The sequence below is a fragment of the Myotis daubentonii genome, chromosome 6 (assembly GCF_963259705.1).
Source record: "Myotis daubentonii chromosome 6, mMyoDau2.1, whole genome shotgun sequence".
NCBI classification, from domain to species: Eukaryota; Metazoa; Chordata; class Mammalia; order Chiroptera; family Vespertilionidae; genus Myotis; species Myotis daubentonii.
The window spans coordinates 32,277,278-32,300,353 of NC_081845.1; the positions used below are offsets into that span (position 1 = coordinate 32,277,278).

The 23,076-nt window shown below is 36.7% G+C and overlaps 1 protein-coding gene across 12 annotated transcripts in view; it reads left to right on the forward strand.

Moving 5' to 3' along the window:
• Positions 1-23,076, forward strand: part of STXBP5 (syntaxin binding protein 5) — a 165,554-nt gene that overhangs the window by 16,551 nt on the left and 125,927 nt on the right. For all 12 annotated transcript variants that reach the window (XM_059700628.1, XM_059700630.1, XM_059700623.1 and 9 more), the window contains exons 3-4: positions 10,731-10,812; positions 14,328-14,428. In XM_059700628.1, coding sequence (XP_059556611.1) covers positions 10,731-10,812; positions 14,328-14,428 — 183 coding nt within the window. The remainder of the gene's footprint in view (positions 1-10,730; positions 10,813-14,327; positions 14,429-23,076) is intronic.

Consider the following 23,076-nt stretch of genomic DNA (forward strand, 5'->3'; position numbering starts at 1 on the left):
CTTCCCAGTTTCTAGACCAGAAACTAGAAATCTAATTAATTTTTATGCTGAAAAAATCTTTAAAATGAGACTTAAAAGTTGATGATTGTCAAGTAGGTGAAACTAAAGAATAGGGGTACTCAACTATAAAAGTGTAAATAATTGTTAAAGGGTTTGTATTGCAAATACATTCATACGTTATAAAATACAAAATGAAATATTCTTCACTATATGAAATTTTGGTAATGACTTAAAATTTTGTTTTGAGCATATTTCTATCAAGTTAATTAGAAGCTAGTTCAGATAGAAGCAGCAAATTATTAGAAGTTTGGAAAATAAGACCTATGATTAAGGAGATTCATGATGATTCTGTTTGAAGAAAGTCTGAGAAATTATTAAATGAATTATATATATATATGTATGTGTATATGTATTATTTATATATGAATTTTATGGAAGGTAATGCATAGTTATTCTTATGCCTATAAGGTTTCCCAGTTTTTTCTCAGCTATGGCTATACATTAGAATATTTCATGGAGCTGAAAAACAAACAAAACATACAAATAATGCCCAGTCTTATACTTGGATTTCTTCTAGATATTCTGATTCAGAGAGTCTGGCATGGGGCTTGACAAATCTGTAATTTATTTTTACATTAAATCTTTATGGATGCTAATAATGTAGAACCAGAATTGAGAAATAGCGGGTAATATTCAACAGGCAGGGTAGCACTATTCTTAGTATGGCAGATGGTAGATAATAAGCATGTTCAATACAATTTGTGCAGAGAGGGTGCCATTTTAAAGTAAATCATAACATCTTGAGAGTTGTAGTACAAGCATAAGGAAATAAGCTGACACTCTGCTCTGCCATTACCTTTGGAGACAGAGCTGTGAAACCGGTGTTTGAAATACAGTATATGAAGATGGAAAGAAAGAGAAGTTCCAAGTTTGACTTATGGTGTTTCCTTTTCATAGCAGTGTATCTATCACTGGATATGAGGACCGGCAATAAAAAATGACTATGTTGAAGTCTAATTAAGAGGTTGAAAAATCTATTTTTAAACTTGTAGGTGATCCTCACAACTGACCAGGTGAAAGAAGCAGGTGAGGCATTTCACAGATGAGAAAACTATAGCACAATGCATTGTCTTAGTTATCACAGATCATTTTATATATTTCCATTTTTTTCCTGGTAATCTGCTACTTTAACCATTTTTTTTTAACAGATTGTATTATCTTGAGTAGGATAAATAAGTTGGTTTGATGCTAAAGCCTATCCTCTTTTTATTTTAGGAGTTCTTTTATCAGTATTCCTTTTTATTTCCGTTACTTTTTTTATGTAATTATAGTTGGTATATAATATATTAGTTTTAGGTATACAGTGTAGTGGTTCACATTTTTATACCTTACAGTGTGATCACTCCACTAATTTGAAAAGATAATGCACCCCTATGTTTGTTGCAGCTTTATTTATAATAGCCAAAATAGGGCAGCAGCCTAGGTGTCCATTAATAGATGAATGGATAAGTTTCCACTGTGACATATCAGTATTCTTTGACCACATCATGGTAGTATTTAGATTTTAACTTTGATATTGAAAAATAATCACATTATGGCTAAATCTCCTCAAGACTTAAGCCATCTAAATATATAAAAGCCTAAGCGACCGTTACGACGAATGACCAGTCGCTATGACGTGCACTGACCACCAAGGAGCAGACGCTCAATGCAGGAGCTGCCCCCAGCCTGCAGGCCCTGATCGCTGATGGGGCCTACTGGCCAACTTCCTGGTCCCTCCCCACAGCCGGCAAGCTCTCATTGCCTGATTGGGGCCGGGTCCCCGGGCTGGGCCGGGGAACTGGTGGAGGGTGGTGGCAGACGCAGCCCCTTCCCAGGGGGGCCAAGGGACAGCTCCCCCCGGCCAGCAGGCCCCGATTGGTCCTCCTGTCACAGTGGCAGTTGGCCCTTCCCCCATGGTGGCGACCCCTCCCCCTAGCCGGCAGGTCCTGATCAGGGCCGGGCCCTAGGCTGGGACGGGGAACCCGGGGTGGGTGGTGGCGGATGCGGGCGATGAGGGAAGGAGGAGGCAGGGAGTTGGGGAACCTGATCGTCCCTCATCTCCGGCCAGGCCTAGGGTCTCCCTCTTCCTCACCCCCCCCTGCACAAATTTCATGCACTGGGCCTCTAGTTTAAAATAAAAGTCATTCACGGACCTTTTATTCAGAGTCATAAGCCAGTTCAGAGTAGCAACACCTTGAAGGTTTACTAGGATAGTTAGATGTGAATTACCCTGTTTGCTGAAAGTATAAGAATGTCCTAAAAGAAATGATAACAAGTTTTTAGGGTGTTTGATGGATTAAAACTGTGCTCTTGAATTTACTATTTTTCTTTTTTTACTGAAGCAGAAAGGACCAATTAATAGTCTTTCTTGGTTATCAGAGTATCTGCTCAAAGAAAGTTACTTTCACAGAATAGTATGTGATTAAATGCTTAATACTATTTTGTAATTTATCAGTTATCTATATTCTCATCTTTAAACTTTGTAGTATATAAATGTATTTTCAGAAACTGCACAGGACTTCAAGTTCTTCAGGTGTTTTCCATTTTGTATGTACTCCAATCTTCCATTTCTAGGTTGAAAAATGGAAGAATATGTCACTTCTATAAAGATTGGAATAATGTTAATATTTTGCCTTTTTCCTTGTTGACAGGAATTGAACAGATTCTCTGAGAAAATATATAATCTTTTAAAAATATAATAATTTACTAAGTATCTACCAGTCTTCATATTATCCTTCATAAAAGTATAGGTTGTCAAAATATGTGTATAATACACAATGGTAGTGCAACAGTGAAAACTTGCCTAGGAATTATACTTTCAGAACTTACACTGCAGGTGTCCCATTGCCTTCTTCATTTACTATTTTTTTAATTCTACCTTGCTAACAATACAATAGAAATACCAGCAGGATAATAAGTAATAAGAGGAACTATTGCTGTGATTGTAATATCAATCTAACAAATGATTGGAAGGTAAAGTGAACAGGCTAGAAATCTAGATTCATGGAATTGTAAGATATATAATGCACACCAGAGACAATGTAGTCCAGTGTCCTGATAGAGGCAGAACTAGAGCATCTTTCTACTAAGCTGTACATATTATTGGCTTTCTGGAAATTGAGCTAATTATTCCTAAGAAGATACGACGACATAAACATGTTTCTTGGATTTTAAAAAAGCTCATTCATTCATTATAAATATTTATCTATTGTCTACTATGTGCCAAACACCCCAGGCTCTGTGGTTGAGGAGAAGATGCCGTGTTTCTATTACCTGAAACTCATGAAAATCTACTCATGAAAATAGCCTGTATGGAAGGCTTTCCAAAGTAATCATATAATCCAGTTACAGATGACCTCTGTTGAAAGAAAAATAGGAAGTATCAACAGATTCCAATTGACTATATAATAAGCAAGGAGGAAAACAAAAGAACAGCATGGACAGAATAGTGTAAGACAGGCTAAAACCCAAATGAACTAATCATTGTGAAAATAATTGGAAAATGTTTTCTTTCTAAGCTAAATTCTTATCTAAAAAAACAAACACGTTTGAGGATATCTGTGCACCTAACTGCTATATTACTTTCATTTTTCTACTGCTGGACCTTAAGACTTTTGAGGATAAGTACTATGATTTATAACCCCAATGCCTATTAAAGTTCTCGGTTAAAAAAATTTAAATGAATGGGTTAAACAAACATGGTTAAAAAATATTATTTTGCTTGCCATTTTTACCTCTTAGGAGCTACAAGAGGGGAAAACATGGAGACAAAGTAGAATCTTTAGTACAAAAAGCTCTGCTTTTTTTCCTCCCTTTAATTTGCCCATTATTATTGCTACCCAAATCTGTAAAATAATGAAAGACAGCATAGTTGGAAAGAAACCTGTGGGTATGGAGAAGGGAGATACACAGTAAACCATGAGCCTTATCTGAGCTAAGTTGAAAACAAGGTTCACTTATCATGTGGATCTAGAGAGAGGCTCTTGATTCACTATTTGTAGTAGTACTGATAGCATAAGTCAGTTAGATGAATATAGTAATGTAAAGAAGTAAACCCAGTACCAGTGTTCTAATAGTCTGATTTGTACCGTAACTCTTCACTTTAGAAATTCATTAAAGTGAAGTAAATTTGTAAAGATACATGGTTTAAAGATCAAATAACTCAGAAGGGATTATGATGAAAAGTAACAACATGTGCCCTGTTGTGCCCATGCCTTCCCCTGCTCCCAAGAGGGAAGGAACCATTTAACTGTTCCTACTCATGTTGCTGACTCCTGGTCCAGATGGGAGAGGGAATTTGAGGAAAGACAAAACTCTGCCATTGTTTTTTGTTTGTTTGTTTTTTAATTCATCAACCTTAGAAATTACTTGTTGATTTCCTGCCTTGATAAATGAGTATTTGATTCATATCTCTCCTCCTAAAATAGTCATGTCACTATTTTTACTTTTTCTCTTGGCTGCTTTTGTAACTTGTAACTTCCCAAAACTATTTTAGTTAATTCTTTATTTCTTGCTCCATCAACTATGCATACTAGCCTGTCACTTTTCCTTTTCCTTTCTCCTTTCCCACTGTCATGTATATTAATGTAAAATTTTTGTTTGATTCTAAAAATTGAAAATGCATTAGGACTTATTTTTTCTATTATCACTCTTTATCATTCCACACCCAAGTAGTATCCTATATGAGTACATTTTCTTCCTTATACAGTTGTCTTCTCTACCCCACTTCCCCCACCCAAACTCACTGGCTGCTTTCATCCCCTGCTTCAATTTCTCAGGCTTCTCAAGGAGAGAGTCACAGTCTCTGGAGCCCTCTTGCTCTCATATACCTGTCCTTCCTCAAATTCCCTCTCCCATCTGGACCAGGGCTGGTTAGCTGTTTATGTCAGCTGCGTTGCTACTCTGGACTTTTCCTTCATCTTTTTCTGGGTTGGATTCATTATTTCTAGATCCTATGTCACTGTTTTTTTGTTTTCTCTTTTGATTTATTGCAGTCTTCATGGCTTCCTAAGAAGTGATAAGATGCCTGAAGCCTTGAATGTCTAAAAGTCCTTCTATTATTAAACTTTTTTAGTTGTTTAATTGAATATACAGTTGTAAATTGAATACTGCTTTACCTCAACTCTGAGGGCATTGCTTTATTCTCTTTGATCATCCTTACTTTGCGGGTGACCTCTTGTTTGTTTTGTTCCTGGTAGTCTATGGGGTCTTCTTTTTAAGTGTTCATGTAATGAGATTTAGAATGCTGAATTTAGCTGTGGGTCTTATTTCATTTATCATTCTGGGTACTTCCATCTAAAGACTCATAGTCTTTTTTAAAAAAATCCTATTGTTGAGAGTATTACAGATGTCCCCCATTTTTCACCCCATTGCCCTCCTCCACCCAGTTTCTGCCCTGTCCTAGGTCTTCACCACCCTATAGTCTGTGTCCTTTGGTAATGCATATCTATACTAATAAAAGGGTATATGCTAATTAGACTGGACATCTTCTGGACATCCTTCTGGACAAAGCCATGGTGGCAGGGGCCGAGGCAGAGGCGGTTAGGGGCGATCAGGCCGGCAAGGGGGAGCAGTTAGGGGGTGATCAGGCTGGCAGGCAGAGGCAGTTACGGGTGAACAGGTCGGCAGGCAGAAGCGGTTAGGGGCGATCAGGCAGGCAGGGGAGCAGTGAGGGGGTGAACAGGCAGGCAGACAGGCGAGTGGTTAGGAGCCAATGGTCCCGGATTGCAAGAGGGATGTCTGACTGCTGGTTTAGGCCCGGTCCTGCAGGAATTGGGCCTAAATTGGCAGTTAGACATCCCCCGAGGGGTCCTGGATTAGAGAAAGTACAGACTGGGCTGAGGGACCCCCCCCCCCCCCGCATGAATTTCGTGCACCGGGCCTCTAGTCTATATAATAAAAGCCCAGCGACCATTATGGCGGAATGACCAGAATGACCAGTCACTATGGTGCACATTGAGCACCAGGGGGCAGACACTCAATGCAGGAGCTGCCCACTGGTGGTCAGTGTGTTCCCATAGCGGGCGTGCCGCTCAGCTAGAAGCCAGGCTCACTGCTGGCAAGTGCAGCAGCAGCGGGAGCCTCTTCCACCTCCATAGCAACTCTAAGGAGCTGTGAGCCAAGTGGTAAGGAGCGAGCAGGCGGGCGGTTAGGAGAGAGGAGTCCTGGATTGCGAGTGGGATGTCTGACTGCCGGTTTAGGCCCAATTGTGCCTAAACCAGCAGATGGACATCCCCCGAGTGTCTCGGATTGCGACAGAGCACAGGCCAGGCTGAGGGACCCCCTCCTCCTGCACAGATTGTGTGCATCGGGCCTCTAGTATACATATAAGTTCGTTGGTTAATCTCTTCCCACTCCCTCTCCCCACTTCCCTGTGAGTTTTGTCAGTCAATCTTTTCCATGTTTCTATACCTCTGATTCTTTTTTATGCATCAGTTTATTTTGTTCATTAGATTCCTTGTTCATTTATTTTGATTTTTAGATTCAATTGTTGATAGATACGTATTTATTGCCATTTTTGTGTTCATGTTTTTTATCTTTTTTTTTCTCCTCCTCCTGCACCTATTTATCTGTCCTGCATACCTTCTTCTGATTATTCTTGATTGCTAGTTTCATTATCTTATTTTTCCCCCTTAAATATTTCTTTTCTCTGTGTTGCTTACTTAGAGGATCCTGTTTAAATTCAAAGACTTGCATTCAGAGACTTCACTCCTAATCTGTTTTATCCTTGCCTTCTTCAACTCCTCTTCAGAAGCTACGGTGGTGATTGTCTGGACAAAAACCATGAGTGTTAGTTGTGTAGGAAATATCTGGCATACGTTGTGGGTCAGATAAATTAATTACTTCAGAGACAAAATTGGCTAGTAGGAATAGGTAGATATCATAGCTCTTGCAGTTTTAGCAGTAGAAAAATTCAGAGTAAAGGTATCTAAGAAAGATTGCACCATTTTTGAAAGAATGCATTATTGGAGTTCAGAATTAGAAAGTAAGATACAATGACAGCAAGAAATATTCAGTGTACCCTTACAATTTTGACTTTGCCTTGTAATTGATTCGTGCATATATAAAAGAGCAGACATCAGAATAATAAATGAATATTTCTTCATTTAGCAAATACCTTTGCACAATTGCTCAATGTGTAATCTTTCCTTTTGGATTTTATTTTAATTTCTGATAATTTGTATTCTCATTTAATTGTGAACATGCCCACAATAAATGGGAATAACTTACCAAACTAAGTTTTATTAGTGTTTGATCATCCTATATAATAAAAGCCTAATATTCAAATCGACCGAACAGCGGAACGACTGGTAGCTATGATGCGTACTGACCACCAGGGGGCAGACACTCAATGCAGGAGCTGCCCCCAGCCTGCAGGCCCCAGGCCAGCCATGGCGGGTGCCAGCAGGGTCCCCCCAATTGCCCCGCCGGTTGCCCCACAGATCAGCCCTGATCGCCAGCCAGGCCTAGGGACCCTACACGTGCACGAATTTCATGCACCGAGCCTCTAGTTTTCTAATAAAACTGTTAACTCTCAGTAAAGACAGTATCAGAAAGAATCATATATGCAAGAAACAATAATCGTAGGTATGAAAGTATATGAAAATTTGCATCTATGATATACTGTTTTGTAATCTAATATATTCAGAGTTGTTATTTTCTTACATTATGATATATCCATTGTATGGTAATGTTAGTTTTTGTTAAAGTAGTGAATTTGAACAGCTGTAAACCTACAGTTGCCCTACCCTGTATGTGTAATAACTACCTTTCAGAGTTACTCTCAGGATTAAGTACAATTATGTATTTAAGACAGTGTCTGATACTTAGTAGATATTCAATAAGTAGTTCTTATATTAAGAAAATACATCATCTTAGTAGAAATAAAAGATTCTATTAATATTAATGTCATAAAAAAGTACAGTTTTGTCTGGAATAATGCCATACATAGAGTAAGAATAAAACTTTTCTTGACCGTCAATGTAACTGAATTTCTGGGTTTTACAGACACTTTTCATTCTCTGAATAAAATGTTGATTGATGCCCATAACATACTGAAGTTTTAAGAATGGTAGGCTATTTCCCAGGAGGCCCATATTAGTACAGTTGTTTGCTTATTCTTTATTTACCAATAATTAGTTTTGTGTATTTCCAAATCTGTTGTGTTTAGTATATTTGATATAACCAAGTAATTCGCTTTAATACTATATAAGTTGATGAAATATGAATGTAAAATGAGAGTTTCAATATATAAAAATCTCCAATGAATACTTTGGAAAAAAACTTCACGAAAGTCAGTCACCTAAAATTTCCTGTCTGATGTTATGTGGATAAAATAACAGTAGACAGCTGGAAAAGAAATAAGACTACATGAATGCTATACTTAGATTGCATTGCCAATATCTTTAAAGTTCCATTTAAAAAATTAAATACAAATCTAATACCAGGTTAGTAATAGTTAATGTTTTTTATTCAAGAAAACCAGTTCTGGCCGAAACCGGTTTGGCTCAGTGGATAGAGCATCGGCCTGCGGACTGAGGGGTCCTAGGTTCGATTCCGGTCAAGGGCATGTACCTGGGCTGCGGGCACATCCCCAGTGGGAGATGTGCAGGAGGCGGCTGATCGATGTTTCTCTCTCATCGATGTTTCTAACTCTCTATCTCTCTCCCTTCCTCTCTGTAAAAAATCAATAAAATATATTTAAAAAAAGAAAAAAGAAAACCAGTTCTGGCCTGTCCTGCATGGCTCAGTGGTTGAGCATTGACCTATGAACCAAGAGGTCATGATTCGATTTCCAGTAAGGGCACATGTCCAGATTGCAGGCTTGATCCCCAGTGTGGAACATGGAGGAGGCAACTGATCGATAATTCTCTCTTATCATTGATGTTTCTCTCCCCCCCCCTTCCTCTGCCTCTCTCCCCCTTCCTCTCTGAAATCAATACAAAATATATTAAAAACACACACACACAAAACCCCCGGTTCTGAACTCTAGTTTATTAACTAAGACACACTTAAAGAAAATGTCTTTAGCTAATATAAGATTACGTTTTATGTAAAAATAATATGTAAGGTAAGTAGAATTTTTATGATTCTCCACAGTGGCTCACATTTTTATGAACTTAGTTATCAGTCCTGATCTGGTCATATAAGAGAAGCTTTACACATATTCATATAAAATGGGTATTAAAGAGTATGGTAATTGGTACCAGAAAGAATAATTTATCTGGGAAGATTTGAATTAGACTCACTTTACTGACCAAAAGGGCAAGGTCTTTGCTGTCATCTGAGAAAAGAAATGGATGAACAGAGATGAAGAGATTTCTTTCCTTGGCCTACTAGGTAGCACTTTGTAGACTAGTTTTCTATAGTCACGTTTGGGCAATTGGTATAGCAAAAATACTACTGTTGATGATGACAGTAATAATTTCAAGGTGTTAAAGAGTAGGGTACTATTGGCTAAACAGGCTAAATTAGTCTATTTATAAAATAATAAAAGTTAATTGTTAGTAATAAAATGCAGAAAAGTCCATTGAATGTAAATATTACCTAGAAATATTTTTAGAAGTCAAAAGTAAAAAATGGATAGAAAATGAGAATTGCTGCACTTATTTCTAATTAAGAAGAACCCTAGGACATGTGTCAATGGAATGTATAGTCTATACACCTGAATGTGAATTTGTATAAAGAATGCTGTAATTTTATTAAATCCTATCAAATTTTATTTTTAGATTTGCCTTTTTATGTCCTATTAATATTTATTTAGTAGTAAAAAGTAGATTAGTATAGCAGCATATTAAAATGTCTACCTTCTTATTGCAAGGTTATAAAGGTTAAAAGCATAAAACAATGTTTGGCATGTAGTACATTCTGTAAGTGTTTGGGATTTTTGTTTTGTTCTTTACACAGCATATACCTTATTAATGAAGAGTGTAGACTGGAGCCAGAGTACTTATTCAGATTCCACCTCTGCTACTTTCTAGTTGTGTGACTTGGGGCAAGTTACTTAATTTCTCTGTGCTTCAGTTTCTTATCTGTTTATATGGGGTGAGACTATATATAAAGTATATAACTTGTTTAATATAATGCCTGACACAAAAATGCTGTGTGTTTGCAGTTATATGCAAACTCATAGAAGTTTGCATTTTAATCTATATTCAAGCCTGTTGTAAAAATTGAAACATTTATTAATGATATAATGTCATGGCACAATTACAAACATAGTTATGTGGTTCTTCATTATATTTTTAGCGTAAACTATTTTAAAATGACATTACAGGAATGAACAATGCCTGTAAAAAGATTATTTACGAGCAATATTCCAAAATGACACTCGTCTGCTTTTCAGATTTGTTTGCTAACTTAGGCAAAATTGGAAGCTCTATCTTTATTCCTCTTTTTAAGTGAAAGAAAAAAACTTGGGCCAGAGTATATATTGTCTTGGTTCTGTATATTGCTGCGTTTTTTTAGTACTGTTATTTCTTTTAGACCTGTAATCACTGAGCATTCTGATTTTTAGCAGAAACTACCTGATTAGGTTGCATAGTAAACTTAACACTAAATCTCGACCTCGGTAACTAGCGTGTATTGAATATCAGGTCATTGGAATATTTATGAGTCTATTATATAATTTACCAATTTCTATAAAAAGGCCACACACAGCATAAACTCCTTAATGGAATTAATGACAGCTTTGGTCGTCCAGGAGTAGAATGTTATTGCCAGCATGACAGTGGAGCTGCAGTCATCCAGCTCCAGTTCCTGATTAATGAGGTTAGTGAGTTGCTTTAATCTCTCCTACTTATGTACAAAATAGGGCCACATCTTGTCTTTCAGATTTCTTCATTGATATTGACATATGTGAACAAAAACTAATTTCTTACAGGTTAGAGATAATAGTAGTTCACTGTAAGACAGGGGTGGGGAACCTTTTTTCTGCCAAGGGCCATTTGGATATGTATAACATCATTCACATGCCATACAAAATTATCCACTTAAAAATTAGCCTGCTATATTTGGTCAAACATTTAATTAACTCACCCTAATGCTTTGGGAGGGCCAGACCAAATGATTTCATGGGCCTTAATACGGCCTACAGGCCGGACGTCCTCCACTCCTGTGTTAAGGCATCTTTGTGGATAGTTACATAAATAATGTAAGATGTTTCTCAAAACAGTGTTGCAAATAGAATGGTATAAAGTAAATCATTTTGGTACAGGGTGCTGCATTTAAATTTTATTTTAGTGATATTGAAAGTTATAGAACATATAAAAATCTATATTGAAGTATTTTTTAAAGATGGTAGCTTATTATAAATAACAAAATGTACTTCTTGAATGAGTTGTTTTACAATACAACTAGGAAACCAAAATACATTAGAAACTGGTTATTGTCCAAAGTTCTTGTGTCACTTATTGGTTGAAGTAATTGGCGATATCTTTGTTTTTGATAGACTTTGAAGTTTAGAAGGAGCTAGAGAAACCAAACCCCATTTTATCAGCAGAATAAACAATGTGTTTGCAGGTTTTAATGTTTGCTGGACTCTGAGAATAGATGTTTTCTGGAAGTAGGGACAGGCAGAAAAAGTTGGTCATAAGAGGAAGAAAGAGAAATTACTCCAGAAGGCTCTGCTATCTTTAGATAGAAGGATAATTTGTGAACATTATTTTTGCCCCTATATTCTTATGAGAATTTAGAGAGAATTATGTATGAGATAAAAAAAATTACTCGGTACCTCTGGCTTTTGATAAATGTTTTTGTTCATATCAGAGGATTTAAAAAGGCACGATGGGTGCAAAGATCTAAAGGTGACAATAGATAACAGCAAAATTATGATCCAAATAATATGCAAATGTGTAGGTTTTTCAGGGTCAAAGGAAGCATGTTTTTGCTTGTTTGTCTTAAACTTCAGGGTTCTGCATAGATCAGCATTATAAAGTGTTTTAAATAATCACAATATAGAAAGTTGTCGAACCCATATTCTTTTTGAGGACCCAGATTACTTTTTCTTTTTAAAAGTTTTCTTATCTATAATAAAAGCATAATATGCTAATTAGACAGGATGTCCTTCCAGACAACCTTTGGACGAAGCTGGATCTGCAAGGGAAGCCTGGGTCCTGGGTGCCAGAGGGAAGCCGGTGCCGGCAGCCGGGGGTGGGGGGTGGGGGGGAAGTAAGGCCTACTCTTGCATGGATTTCGTGCATCGGGCCTCTAGTTTTGAAATAATTAGGCTGGTTTTGATTCAAAATAGAGAGGCTCTGTGCACCTCCCGCTTTCCTCTTAGTAACATTTTATATAACAGTAGTATAATATGAAGCCAAAAAGTGACATAAGAACAGTACTATTGAGATTACAGAAGACGTTTAGATTTCATCACCAGTTTATCCATGCACTTGGGGTGTGTGTGTATATGTGCGCGCGCGTGCGTGCGTGCGTGCGTGTGTGTGTGTGTGTGGTTTCCTGCAGTTTAAAAACACAAAAATAGACTCATGTAATGACCACTATTGACAAGATACAGATCACTTTCACCACTGTAAAGGAATGTCCTCAGGTTCCTCCTTTATAATCACACTCCCTCCCCTCCTGCTCACAGTCCCTGATTCCTGGCAACTTCTCACCTATTTTCCACCTTTACACTTGTGTTAAGATTATTTGATTATATTTTAAAGCAGTACTGTGAGCCAATCTAAATAACATTGTAAATTGATTACCTATACACGTAAATTTTAGAAATCTTAAGTAGTTTATGCTATCATTATTCATATTAAAAGATTCTTTTCTCATCAATAGGATTTATCACAGTTCTGTGATATGACAATTTTGTTTTAGTTTATAAGCTTAAATGCTATCTTTAAGTACTTAAAATGACATTGTTTTAAAAAATGCTTAGTAAAACATGAATATTTAATGAGTATGGCTATGGAAATCTGACAATTGGGAATAGCTATTTGCTTTCAGTTTGGAAAAATTATAGATAAAGGAGCCACAATAGGAGGAGGTCAGCTGTTATTGCCGTTTTGACTCTACATCTTCCCTTCTTCCTTGAGATTTTAAGATGGGACTAACATCTTGAGAAAGAAGATGACATAGTCTTAAACTACAGTGGAAATAAGAATGAAGAATACAAATATTTGATACTTTGCATCCTTTGAGTTTTTCTGCTTCATAGTGATATACATAAGGGGATGCTTTCTGGTGAAAGTGAGAGTGTGTGGACTTTACGTATCTCTGCTTTCCAATAGTCATTGTAGCACTAGGAGTTACACAACTGAGTAGCCCTCTTAAATTCCAAATGTGGAAAAGGATTTGGAGAGATCACTTAATGTAAAGTTTGTCTTCAGAGCTATTTTAATTTTCTTAGATAAATGAGAAACTTTTCTTATTTTAAAAAGGAGATTTTAAAATTTTTCATAATTTGGAATTACAAATCTTTTTTGAAATTAATATAATTAATATAAATTCTTCATGTTGCATCTTTTGCCTTATTCTCTCAATGTAGAAGAGTATCTTACTCTTTTGAGAAAAAACATATGTCTTAATTAATTAGTCTTAGTCTAGAGGCTGAAGTCTATTCACATATCAGAATCACTTCTGGAAATTTTTAAGAAAACTACACCTGCATAGGTATTTGCTCTAAAAATTCTGATTTGTCAGATCTGGGATGAGACTGATTGCCCTGCATGATCTTCATATAATGCCATTGAATTTTTTCTCCATACTTAATAGTATTTAATAGTACCAGATGTTTCTACTTTCTAAATTAGTTCGTTTTTTTCAACCCTTTGGACATTGAAATTACAGTGTGCTGAATGCAATCTTTATTTTCCTTATTCTAGTAGTAGAATTATGATCTAGGCATAGCACATTTATAGGATTTGTCTTAAGCCAAATAAAACTGGAAGGTTACCTCATATCATATTTTGCTCTTTTAGTTAAGGAGATATGTATAGTAGTGACCAAGTAATTATATATAGTCTGGCCTCTAATTTTACGTAGCTAGTAATGAACCATAATATCCAAATAGATCCTATTATACTTTTAGTTTAAGATAATAAGTTATACTTTATTGAAGAAGTTAAAACTTCTTTTACACATATTGTGTGCATAAGTACACAACACACAGTTTTGCACCTGCTGTTTAGAATTTGGGTGAGGCAAATGTTTGTCAGAACTAAATCTATTTGCAGAAAGTTTAGAAATTTGGGAAGGATATTTTTTGGCAGCTCCTTAGTACCTTTAATATTTGTAAATTGTGTTCTATATAAAATATATTACACTTTATTTTTAAGGGAGCTCTTGTGAGTGCCTTGGCTGATGATACCTTACATTTATGGAATTTACGTCAAAAGAGACCTGCCATACTCCATTCACTTAAGTTTTGTAGAGAAAGGTAAGAATCTCTGTTTTCCTTTATATAGGATATTTGCTATTTTCTTTGAATTTCATTCTTTGATTTTATTTTTCTGTGATGGACTTTACGCACAATCTAAAAAATAATTAAAAACTTCAGAGGATATCCAGTGACAAGAAGTTGTTTTTTCCCTTTTCAGACCCATCTTCCTCTCCAGAGGCAACCACACACATTTCTTTCTGGTCCTTTTAGAAATATTGGCAGTCTGTTTATAAAAGCTGAGATCTCTGTGCAGCTTCTGTTTTTGCATAAGAGGGAAAACATTGTATATTTTTTCTGTAACCTTATCTGATAGATTGTTTCATATTGACACATTTAAATCTCCCTTAGTCATTTCATAACTGCATGATACTCCATTGTATGGAAGTACCATAAGTTATTCAGTCAATCTTTGTTATTAGTGGATTTATATCATTTTCTGTCTGCTATTCATTTTGCTGTGTTGTAATATTGTTACATGTAAGTATTTATCCACATATATGAATATATCTATGAGATACGTGTAGAGTGGAACAACTTGATCACAGAAATCTCTCATATGACTTGTGTGTTTGTGCTTTGACTAGAATGTAGCTTATTATGCCAATTGCCAGGTTTATCTCTTATTAGGGATTTATTTGTTATACAATTTAAACCATGAGAAATAATTTGCCAGTAGTAGTAGCTACATCATCTCAATCCTCTGCAACCTTGGAGGCATGGCCTTTACTGCCTCATCCCCTGTTATAGATTGAATTGTGTCCCCCAAAAGATGTATTGAATTCTGAACCTCCAGTACTTGTGAATGGAATCTTTCTTGGAAATAGGGTCTTTGTGGGTATAAGCAAGTTAATATGAAGTTATTAAGGTGGGCCTTATCTAATATGAGTGGTGGCCTTATAAGAAGAGGAGAAGAGAGACAGACACACAGGGAGAACACTGCAGCATGACAGGGATAGGATTGAAGTGATACATCTACAAGCCAAGGCAATACCAGAAGCTAGGAGAGAAGCATGGAACACATTCTCTCTCAGCATTCAAAGCAAGCATGGCCTGCTGACATCTTCATTTCTGGTGGCTAGCCTCTGGAACTCGAAGAGTGCTGGGGTCCAACCCCAGCGGGTCCAGGGGTCCCCAAAGGTGTGGACGGAGTTGGCGAAGAAGGAATGACACGGAGACAGCATTCAGTTGATCAGCAGCCTAGCCAGGATCTCTAGCCAGGATCTCCAGCCAAGTTCTGTTCAGGATCTCCAGCGAAGTTCTGGTTAGGATCTCCAGCCAGGTTCTGTCCAGGTTCTCCAGTCAGGTTCAGTCACCAGGTTCTAGTCAGGTTCTCTTGCCAATTTCTGTAGTCAGGTTCAGTCCAGGATCTTTTGCCATGTTCTCTCCAGCGAAGTTCTTCTGTCTCTAGAGAACGTTCTGTGTAGGTTCTGTGCCTAGGTTCTGAGTGTAGGTTCTGTGTTCTGAGTTCTGTCTTCTGAATTCTGTCTCTCTCTGTCTTGTTACATCTGTATTTATACCAGTTGATTCAATCCTATCAATCTCTATTACAAAGGTTAGGGCGTTTCTTATCTCCATTCCAGGGAGTAAAGATTATGGAACTTAAGCATGATTGTTTGTAGTTAAAGTGATTAATTACCCGCCTGGCACTTAGTTAAGGGGTTTTATTCCCTCCCTAACTTCAGGGGAAAATCCCTACCTGGGGAAACAACCTTTCTCAGAGAGGAGACCTTGGTTAAAACACATAGTGCCAAGAAGGTGAGCAAACATATTAATAACAGTATGCCATATATGCCAGGTCCTTTGAAACAGCAAGGATGGACCGGCTCCCGGCAGAAGAGAACAAATTTCTATTGTTTTAAGCCACTTAATTTGTGGTAATTTGATATAGCATCCCTAGGAAACTAATATGATCTCCTTCCTTTTTGCTTGATATTGGGGAACCTTGTTATTATGCACTTTGGGTTTATATCTGTAAAGAAGAGGTTGTTTGTTTATGTCGAAATTTAGAGTTTGGCAAGCAAATTCTTTCTGGTAATTGCCTTATTAGATCATGTTTCATTTGGCTACTACTTTATTTTTCCCTTTAAAGGAAGTTTATTTGGGAGGTAGTCATGGGTTTATAAGCAACTACAACTATCTGCTAGTCTTTTTTTCTGTTACCTTGAGTTAGAATGTTAAATTTTTGCATAACAGTTTTTAAATAGCAATATATGAAGCATTTAAAGGCTGAAGACTTAATTATATATATGGGCTTTCTCATTTAAATCCCACTACTATTCTCTAATAATTATATCTTTTAATTATGTAATACCTTATTGATTATACAGCACTTTCACATAAATTATTTATTCTCAGAGGTCCAGAAAAATTTCTTTGTGCAATTTCAGAGAATATAATTTTTTCACCATAAATATGTTAGACACCTGAACATCTGAGTCTATATTGAAATTAATATACTCATTTTAAAGATAAATATTTTTCCTTTATTCTAACCCTGATTTACAGTTCATTTATAGTACTCTGATTCATAGCTCTTTTATTTGATAATAGATATAACTATTTTATTATATAATAAAATGAGCATGCAAGCACCATATACTTATGATTAGGAAAATACAGTATTACATGGAATACATTAGTAATCAAAATTACATCCTAATTAATGAAGCATTAATGTCCAAAGTCCTCTTAAGAACAAAACTGTTTGGCAAGTGGAGCACTTCATTCAGATACCTATACAGCATTAGGAGAGTTGGTGCCTACTAGTATAAGGCACTTCAGGAACTGACTGCTTCCCTGGCATCAGATTTTCTAAGTAGCATAAATAAGTTAATGTAGGAACAGAAACTAATTTATTTCATTATACTCTCATTATAATACTACCTAAATATTGTACTTTGCATATGTATGAAGCTTATAATTTGCACAGTGCACATGACTAGAGCATAGCTGTAAAAGAGTATTTGGCTAGATACCAACCCTTAGAAAATGTATACAGGTCTTCCCAAGATTTTGAATTAATTCACTGCACATACTTCTGTGCAAGAAAAAAATTAATCATAATATTGAGACAAATCAAAGACCTAGAATTACAGTTTTAGTGCTAATTGAGTCACATCAGCAAAATATTTTTCCTTGAAAGCAGCGTAATGAAAAGTGTACAAGCATTAGACATGAGAGCAATTTGGTGGGATGAGATTCAAGTCTGGAACACAGGAATGGAATGGTTTCCAGGCCTGGTAGGAAGGTAGATAGAGGGATCTATTTCTCTGGACCTAATTCTAACCTACAAAGATAATTTGTTGGTGATATGGAAATGTTGAGTCACCTTGGGAATTCTAGGTATAGAGAACCATGCACTGAGACAAAATTTAGGAAGAAAAAAAATCTGTGTTTGAGAAAAGACAATTGTGATTTGATGACCTTGATTCTGTAAAAGGAAAGATGATTAGGAAATGTTCGATAACTTCCTAGAAAAAAATTATATATAACAACTAAGCAATTCTGGCAAGGAAATTGGGAGAGACATTGAAAGAGATTGGTCTGGTTGCACAAGGGCCTTAAAATGTACTCGGGCATAAAAGGGTTATATGGAAGGAGGGGTTATATAATCAAAGGGAATATAAGAGTAATTTAGCTCTGCCTATCAACAGGAGCTAAGTCTTGTGAAAAACACTAAAGACAAAGTAATGAATGGAAACACTTTGTTTTGGGTAGGAAAACTAAGTAGATTAATTTTAAATAGAGGTAGGGCATACAGGGGTGGACAGAAGTAAGTTTAGAATTGTAATACAAATAAATCATATAATAATTAATGATAATACAAGAATAAACTGTTGCATATACACACAAATATAAGCCTACTTTTGCCCACTCCTGTATTTTGTTCCTGTAAGTATTAATGCAATGCTGGCTCAGGCAAATTATGTCTTAGACTGCTGAAAGGACTATAAAATCATTGGTTGGCTTAGGAGGAATATAGAATGGAAGCAGTGCTTCACATTTCGAAATGAAAAAAAATTTAGAAGTTAAGTTCAGTTCACCAAATATGAGATACCTTCTGTGTACCAGGGATTATGATAGGGGTTGAGATAACAAAGATGAATAAAATGCTTGAATAATTTATGTTAAAGCAAAAACCCAGACATATAGTAACTATAAACAATATGGATGGATGCCATTTTAGAAGTTTATGTTAAAAATACATGATAGAATAATTAACCCCATCTTTTTCAACTTTGTATTTTTTAACCCTTTGCGGTTGTTTGTCTACTCTCAGCCACCAAAGCTTTTTTACCGTTCCAGTCGTATGTCTGCTCTCAGCCACCACAGCAAGGAACCATACAAATCTTAACTCTATTCATTCATGTATCAGTTCATAATTTCTCTGAAAGCTCTTAAGTGTCTAAGCGACCTTGTCACGAACCAAAACATTGCCCCGACAAATCGGAGATATCGAAACTCAATATAAACAAACACGGTCATTCCACACTTGCCATACAAAACACCGTGGCGAGTCAGTCGCCTTTTGAGAGTGAAGAAATTGACAAGCTTCGGAGAGACTTTGCAGAATTTCAAATAAAGCTTTACAAATTACGTTCAACTGTAATTAGGCATTCTCGCTTGTTAAGATATTTCAAAATAATACTCCAAAATGGCAAAAAGAAAGTTACCGAAAGAAGTGTACTGCGAATCTGAAAGTAATGATGAAGAGTTTTATTTTGGCACCTTGAATACTGACTCTGACGTAGAAAGGTAGAAAGTGATAACGTTTGTAGTGATTCTACTAGGAGTGACGTAGTTCCAAAAAAGAATAAATCTTGTTTATCCTTCATAATCTTGCATGTTATGTATCACTGCTCTTTCAATGGAAATTAATTCCGACCAGTACGACACCCATGTCCAAATTTAATACTACCGCAAAGGGTTAATATCCTGGCTTCTTTTAAAAAAGACAATAGTCATCAGGAAAATGCAAACTACTAGATACACTAACATCCATCAGAATGGCAAAAATGTTGGCTTGAATATGACACCACTGTAACTTTTCATAAGCTACTAGTGGAAGTTTTAAGCATTACAATCACTTTGGAAAAATTTTTGGTAGCGTTTACATATATCATTATAACTCAACACATCTGTTCCTAACTATGTATGTGTGGTAGGCAGAATTATAAAATGGGTCCCAAAATTTCTGCTTTCGGTTATTCAAATAAAAACTAGTCTAAAGACATTTTGTAGATTAATTGAGGTCCGTATTAGTTGACTTTAAGATTAGGATATTGTCCTTAGTGTGCCTGACTTAATCAATTATGCCTTTAAAAGGTCCTGCTCTCTTCATGACAAAGATTCAGAACATGAGAGGGATTCATAGCAAGGGAAATTCAGTCTTACAATCTCAAGAAGCTGAATTTGATTGGAAGCCTAGATAAGTTTGAGAGCTGTTCTTTCCCAGATCTTCAAGGCTGGTTAATAACCTGGATTTCAGCCTTTTAAGACCCTGAGTAGAGAACCCAGTCATGCAGTGCTTGAACTTCTGACCTACAGAAACTGAGATCGAAAAGGGGGTGTTGTCCTAAGCTATTAAGTTAGTGGTAATTTGTTACTCAGCAGTAAAAATCTAATACAGATTTTGGTACCCAGAAGTGGGATGCTGCTGTATGGAATGCCTGAAAATGTGGAAATCTCTGCAACCAGGTCATGGCTGGAGGTTGGAAGAATTTTTGAGGAGCATTACAGAAAATCCTAAATTGCTCTAAAATTGAACAAGTGTTTGTAGGACACTTGACATGGAGATTGCTGCCAGTGAGAGCTCAGAGGGAAAAAGGAACATGTTTTTGGAAACTGGAGGAATTGGTTCCTTGTTATGTAGCAGCAGAAAGTTTATCAGAAGTATTTCCCACACAATATATAAGTGATTAACATATTGAGATTTCCAAGGAGAGGGTTGAAGGTACAATCTGAATTTTTTTTTTTTTACTTTATAATAAAACTAGAGGCCCAGTGCACGAAATTCATGCATGGGGCGGTTGTCCTCAGCCTGGCCTGCACCCTTTCCAATCTGGGCCCCTTTGGGGGATGTCCGTCTGTCAGTTTAGGCCCGATCCCACAATCCGGGACTACTAGCTCCTAGCTGTTCGCATGGCTGCCAGCCTGATTGCCCCCTAACCGCTCCCCTGCCGGCCCGATCACCCCTAACTGTCCTCCCCTGCTGGCCCGATCACCCCAAACTGCCCTCCCTGCCGGCGTGGTTGCCCCCAACTGCCCTCCCCTGCTGGCCTGGTCGCTCCCAACTGCCCACCCCTTCAGGCCTGGTCGCCCCCAACTGCCCTCCCCTGCCAGCCTGGTTGCACCCAACTGCCCTCCCCTGCAGGCCTGATCGCCCCTAACTGCCCTCCCCTTCAGGCCTGGTCGCCCACAAATGCCCTCCCCTGCTGGTCTGTTTCCCCCCAACTGCCCTCCCCTGCCGGCCTGATCGCCCACAAATGCCCTCCCCTGCCGGCCATCTGTGGTGTCCATCTTGTGGCAGCGTCACACGTGACGCCACCTATGCTTTATTATATAGGAATATAGGATGCTAAAAGAGAAAAAATTGAGGGAAGAATTATTAAAGGATCCAAGACTTTTGATAATTTAGGAAATTATCACCCTGATATATCTGGCTAAAAGATTGCTTCGGAAAATGTGGCATAGAGAAAAACATGAGGGTGTGGCTATACAGTGTTTTACTAAAAATCTAAAGACCAAAAGGTCAGAGTGTTTAGTCACACAAAAGGACTCTTTTAAGAGGTTATGTGTGTGCCTCCACAGATCCTTTCAACCAAACCAGAGAGCCTCTAGGAAGCTTAAGAATATCAACCTTCAGGTCTCTCAATAGGAGCCAACATACAGAAGAGATTATCTCAGAAAGATTTGTGGGTGTGATTTTTGTCTAATAGAGTAAAACCCAGTGAAATTTAAGACTCACAATTTTCTTCAGAAAATTTTATAGCAGAAACATTGCTAGCTAGGGTTGAAAAGAGCCAGAGAGAGAACAAAATGAAAGGAGGCTGCTGCCAGGCGCAGGCTGATAAAAGTCCTCAGCTGCAAGTAAATGCCGCCTTTTATGAAAAAGGAAGGATGATTAAGAGCATGGAGCTGAGAGCCACACAGGACTATTCCCACGTCTTGAAACCTAATTAAGAAAAATCCAACATGTCCCAATTTGATTTCAAAACTGTTATGGACCAGTGACTTCTTTTTACCTTCCACTTTTCACCATTTTGAACAGGAATTTCCCTTCTCTGTCCGTTATGAGCCTCTGCCCCTGTAATCACCAGGAAACCAACAATCTGTTTCCTGTTACAACAGATAAGTTTGCATTTTCTATTGCATATAAATAATATGTAAATGGAATCATACAACGCATCCTTGTTTTTCTGGCTTTTTTTAATCCTAAGAATTTGGAAATTCATCAATGTTGTTGCATGTATCAGTAGTGTTTTTTTGTTGTTTTGTTTTTTTTTTTTTTACCTGTGAATAGTATTCTAAGTAGTTTGTTCACCCATTTGCTTGTTAATGGACATGGACATTTGGGATTGTTTCCAGTTTTTGGCTATTACAAAGCTGCCATAAATATTTTTATAAGTCTTGTTATAGGCATATGCTTTCCTTTCTTTAAGTAAAGACATGGGAATGGAGTGGGCTGATCATATTGTGGATGTATGTTTAATTTGTTAAGAAACTTCCAGTGACTATAGTTAATAATACTGTATTGCATATATGAAAGTTAAGAGAATAAACCTTCAAAGTACTCATCCCAAGAAATTGTCTAACTGCATGTGTGGTGATGATTTTAGCTAGACTTATTGTGGTGATCATTTCACAATATACACATACATAGAATCATTATGTTGTACATTTAAAACTAATGTTATATGGAAATTATATCAATTAAAAAATAAACTGTCTAAATTTATATCTCAAAAATATTCAGTGTTTATGAGATGCTAGCCCCATATTCAGTAATATATAAAATATGGATTATGTACCTTTCTAAAATCTACAAAGTTCTGAATTCTGAAACCTAAATAGTTCTAAAGTTTTCAGAATGGCACTGTGAATTTTCTACTTTGTGAGGTAATAAGGTATTATAAAATTATTTTTCGAGTCAGTAGGCTTTTCTGTGCTCTGTTAAATATATGTAAATCCTTTAGAAAAATGGCTTTACCTTATAAAACATCCAATAGAAAATAGTTAACCTTAAGTATTTATTTAAATGAGCATTACCTATAGAAAATAGTGAGACCATGAGTTGCACGTACATTTATTTGATAAATGTTTTCACCTAGAAAATTCTCAGGAATGAAATTGTGTGTTAATGGGAACAGCAAAGCTTCTGTATGCTATATCTTGCCTAATACCTAGTCTGAGTATTAACAGTCTAGCAGTCATTATTATCAGTGTGTTATTCTAAGTGCTATTTCATTGAAATTTAAATAGTCTATTTTGAGAGACACAATTAGAATCTGAAAAGATGAGGATTGTATGTTTTCATAACATACTACCTTTTTTTAAAAAGTACTACTAAAAAGACAAGATAGTTTCCATTCTTTGCCTTGAAATCAAATGAGCTGATATAGAATATGTCTGAAATTGTTGGTATA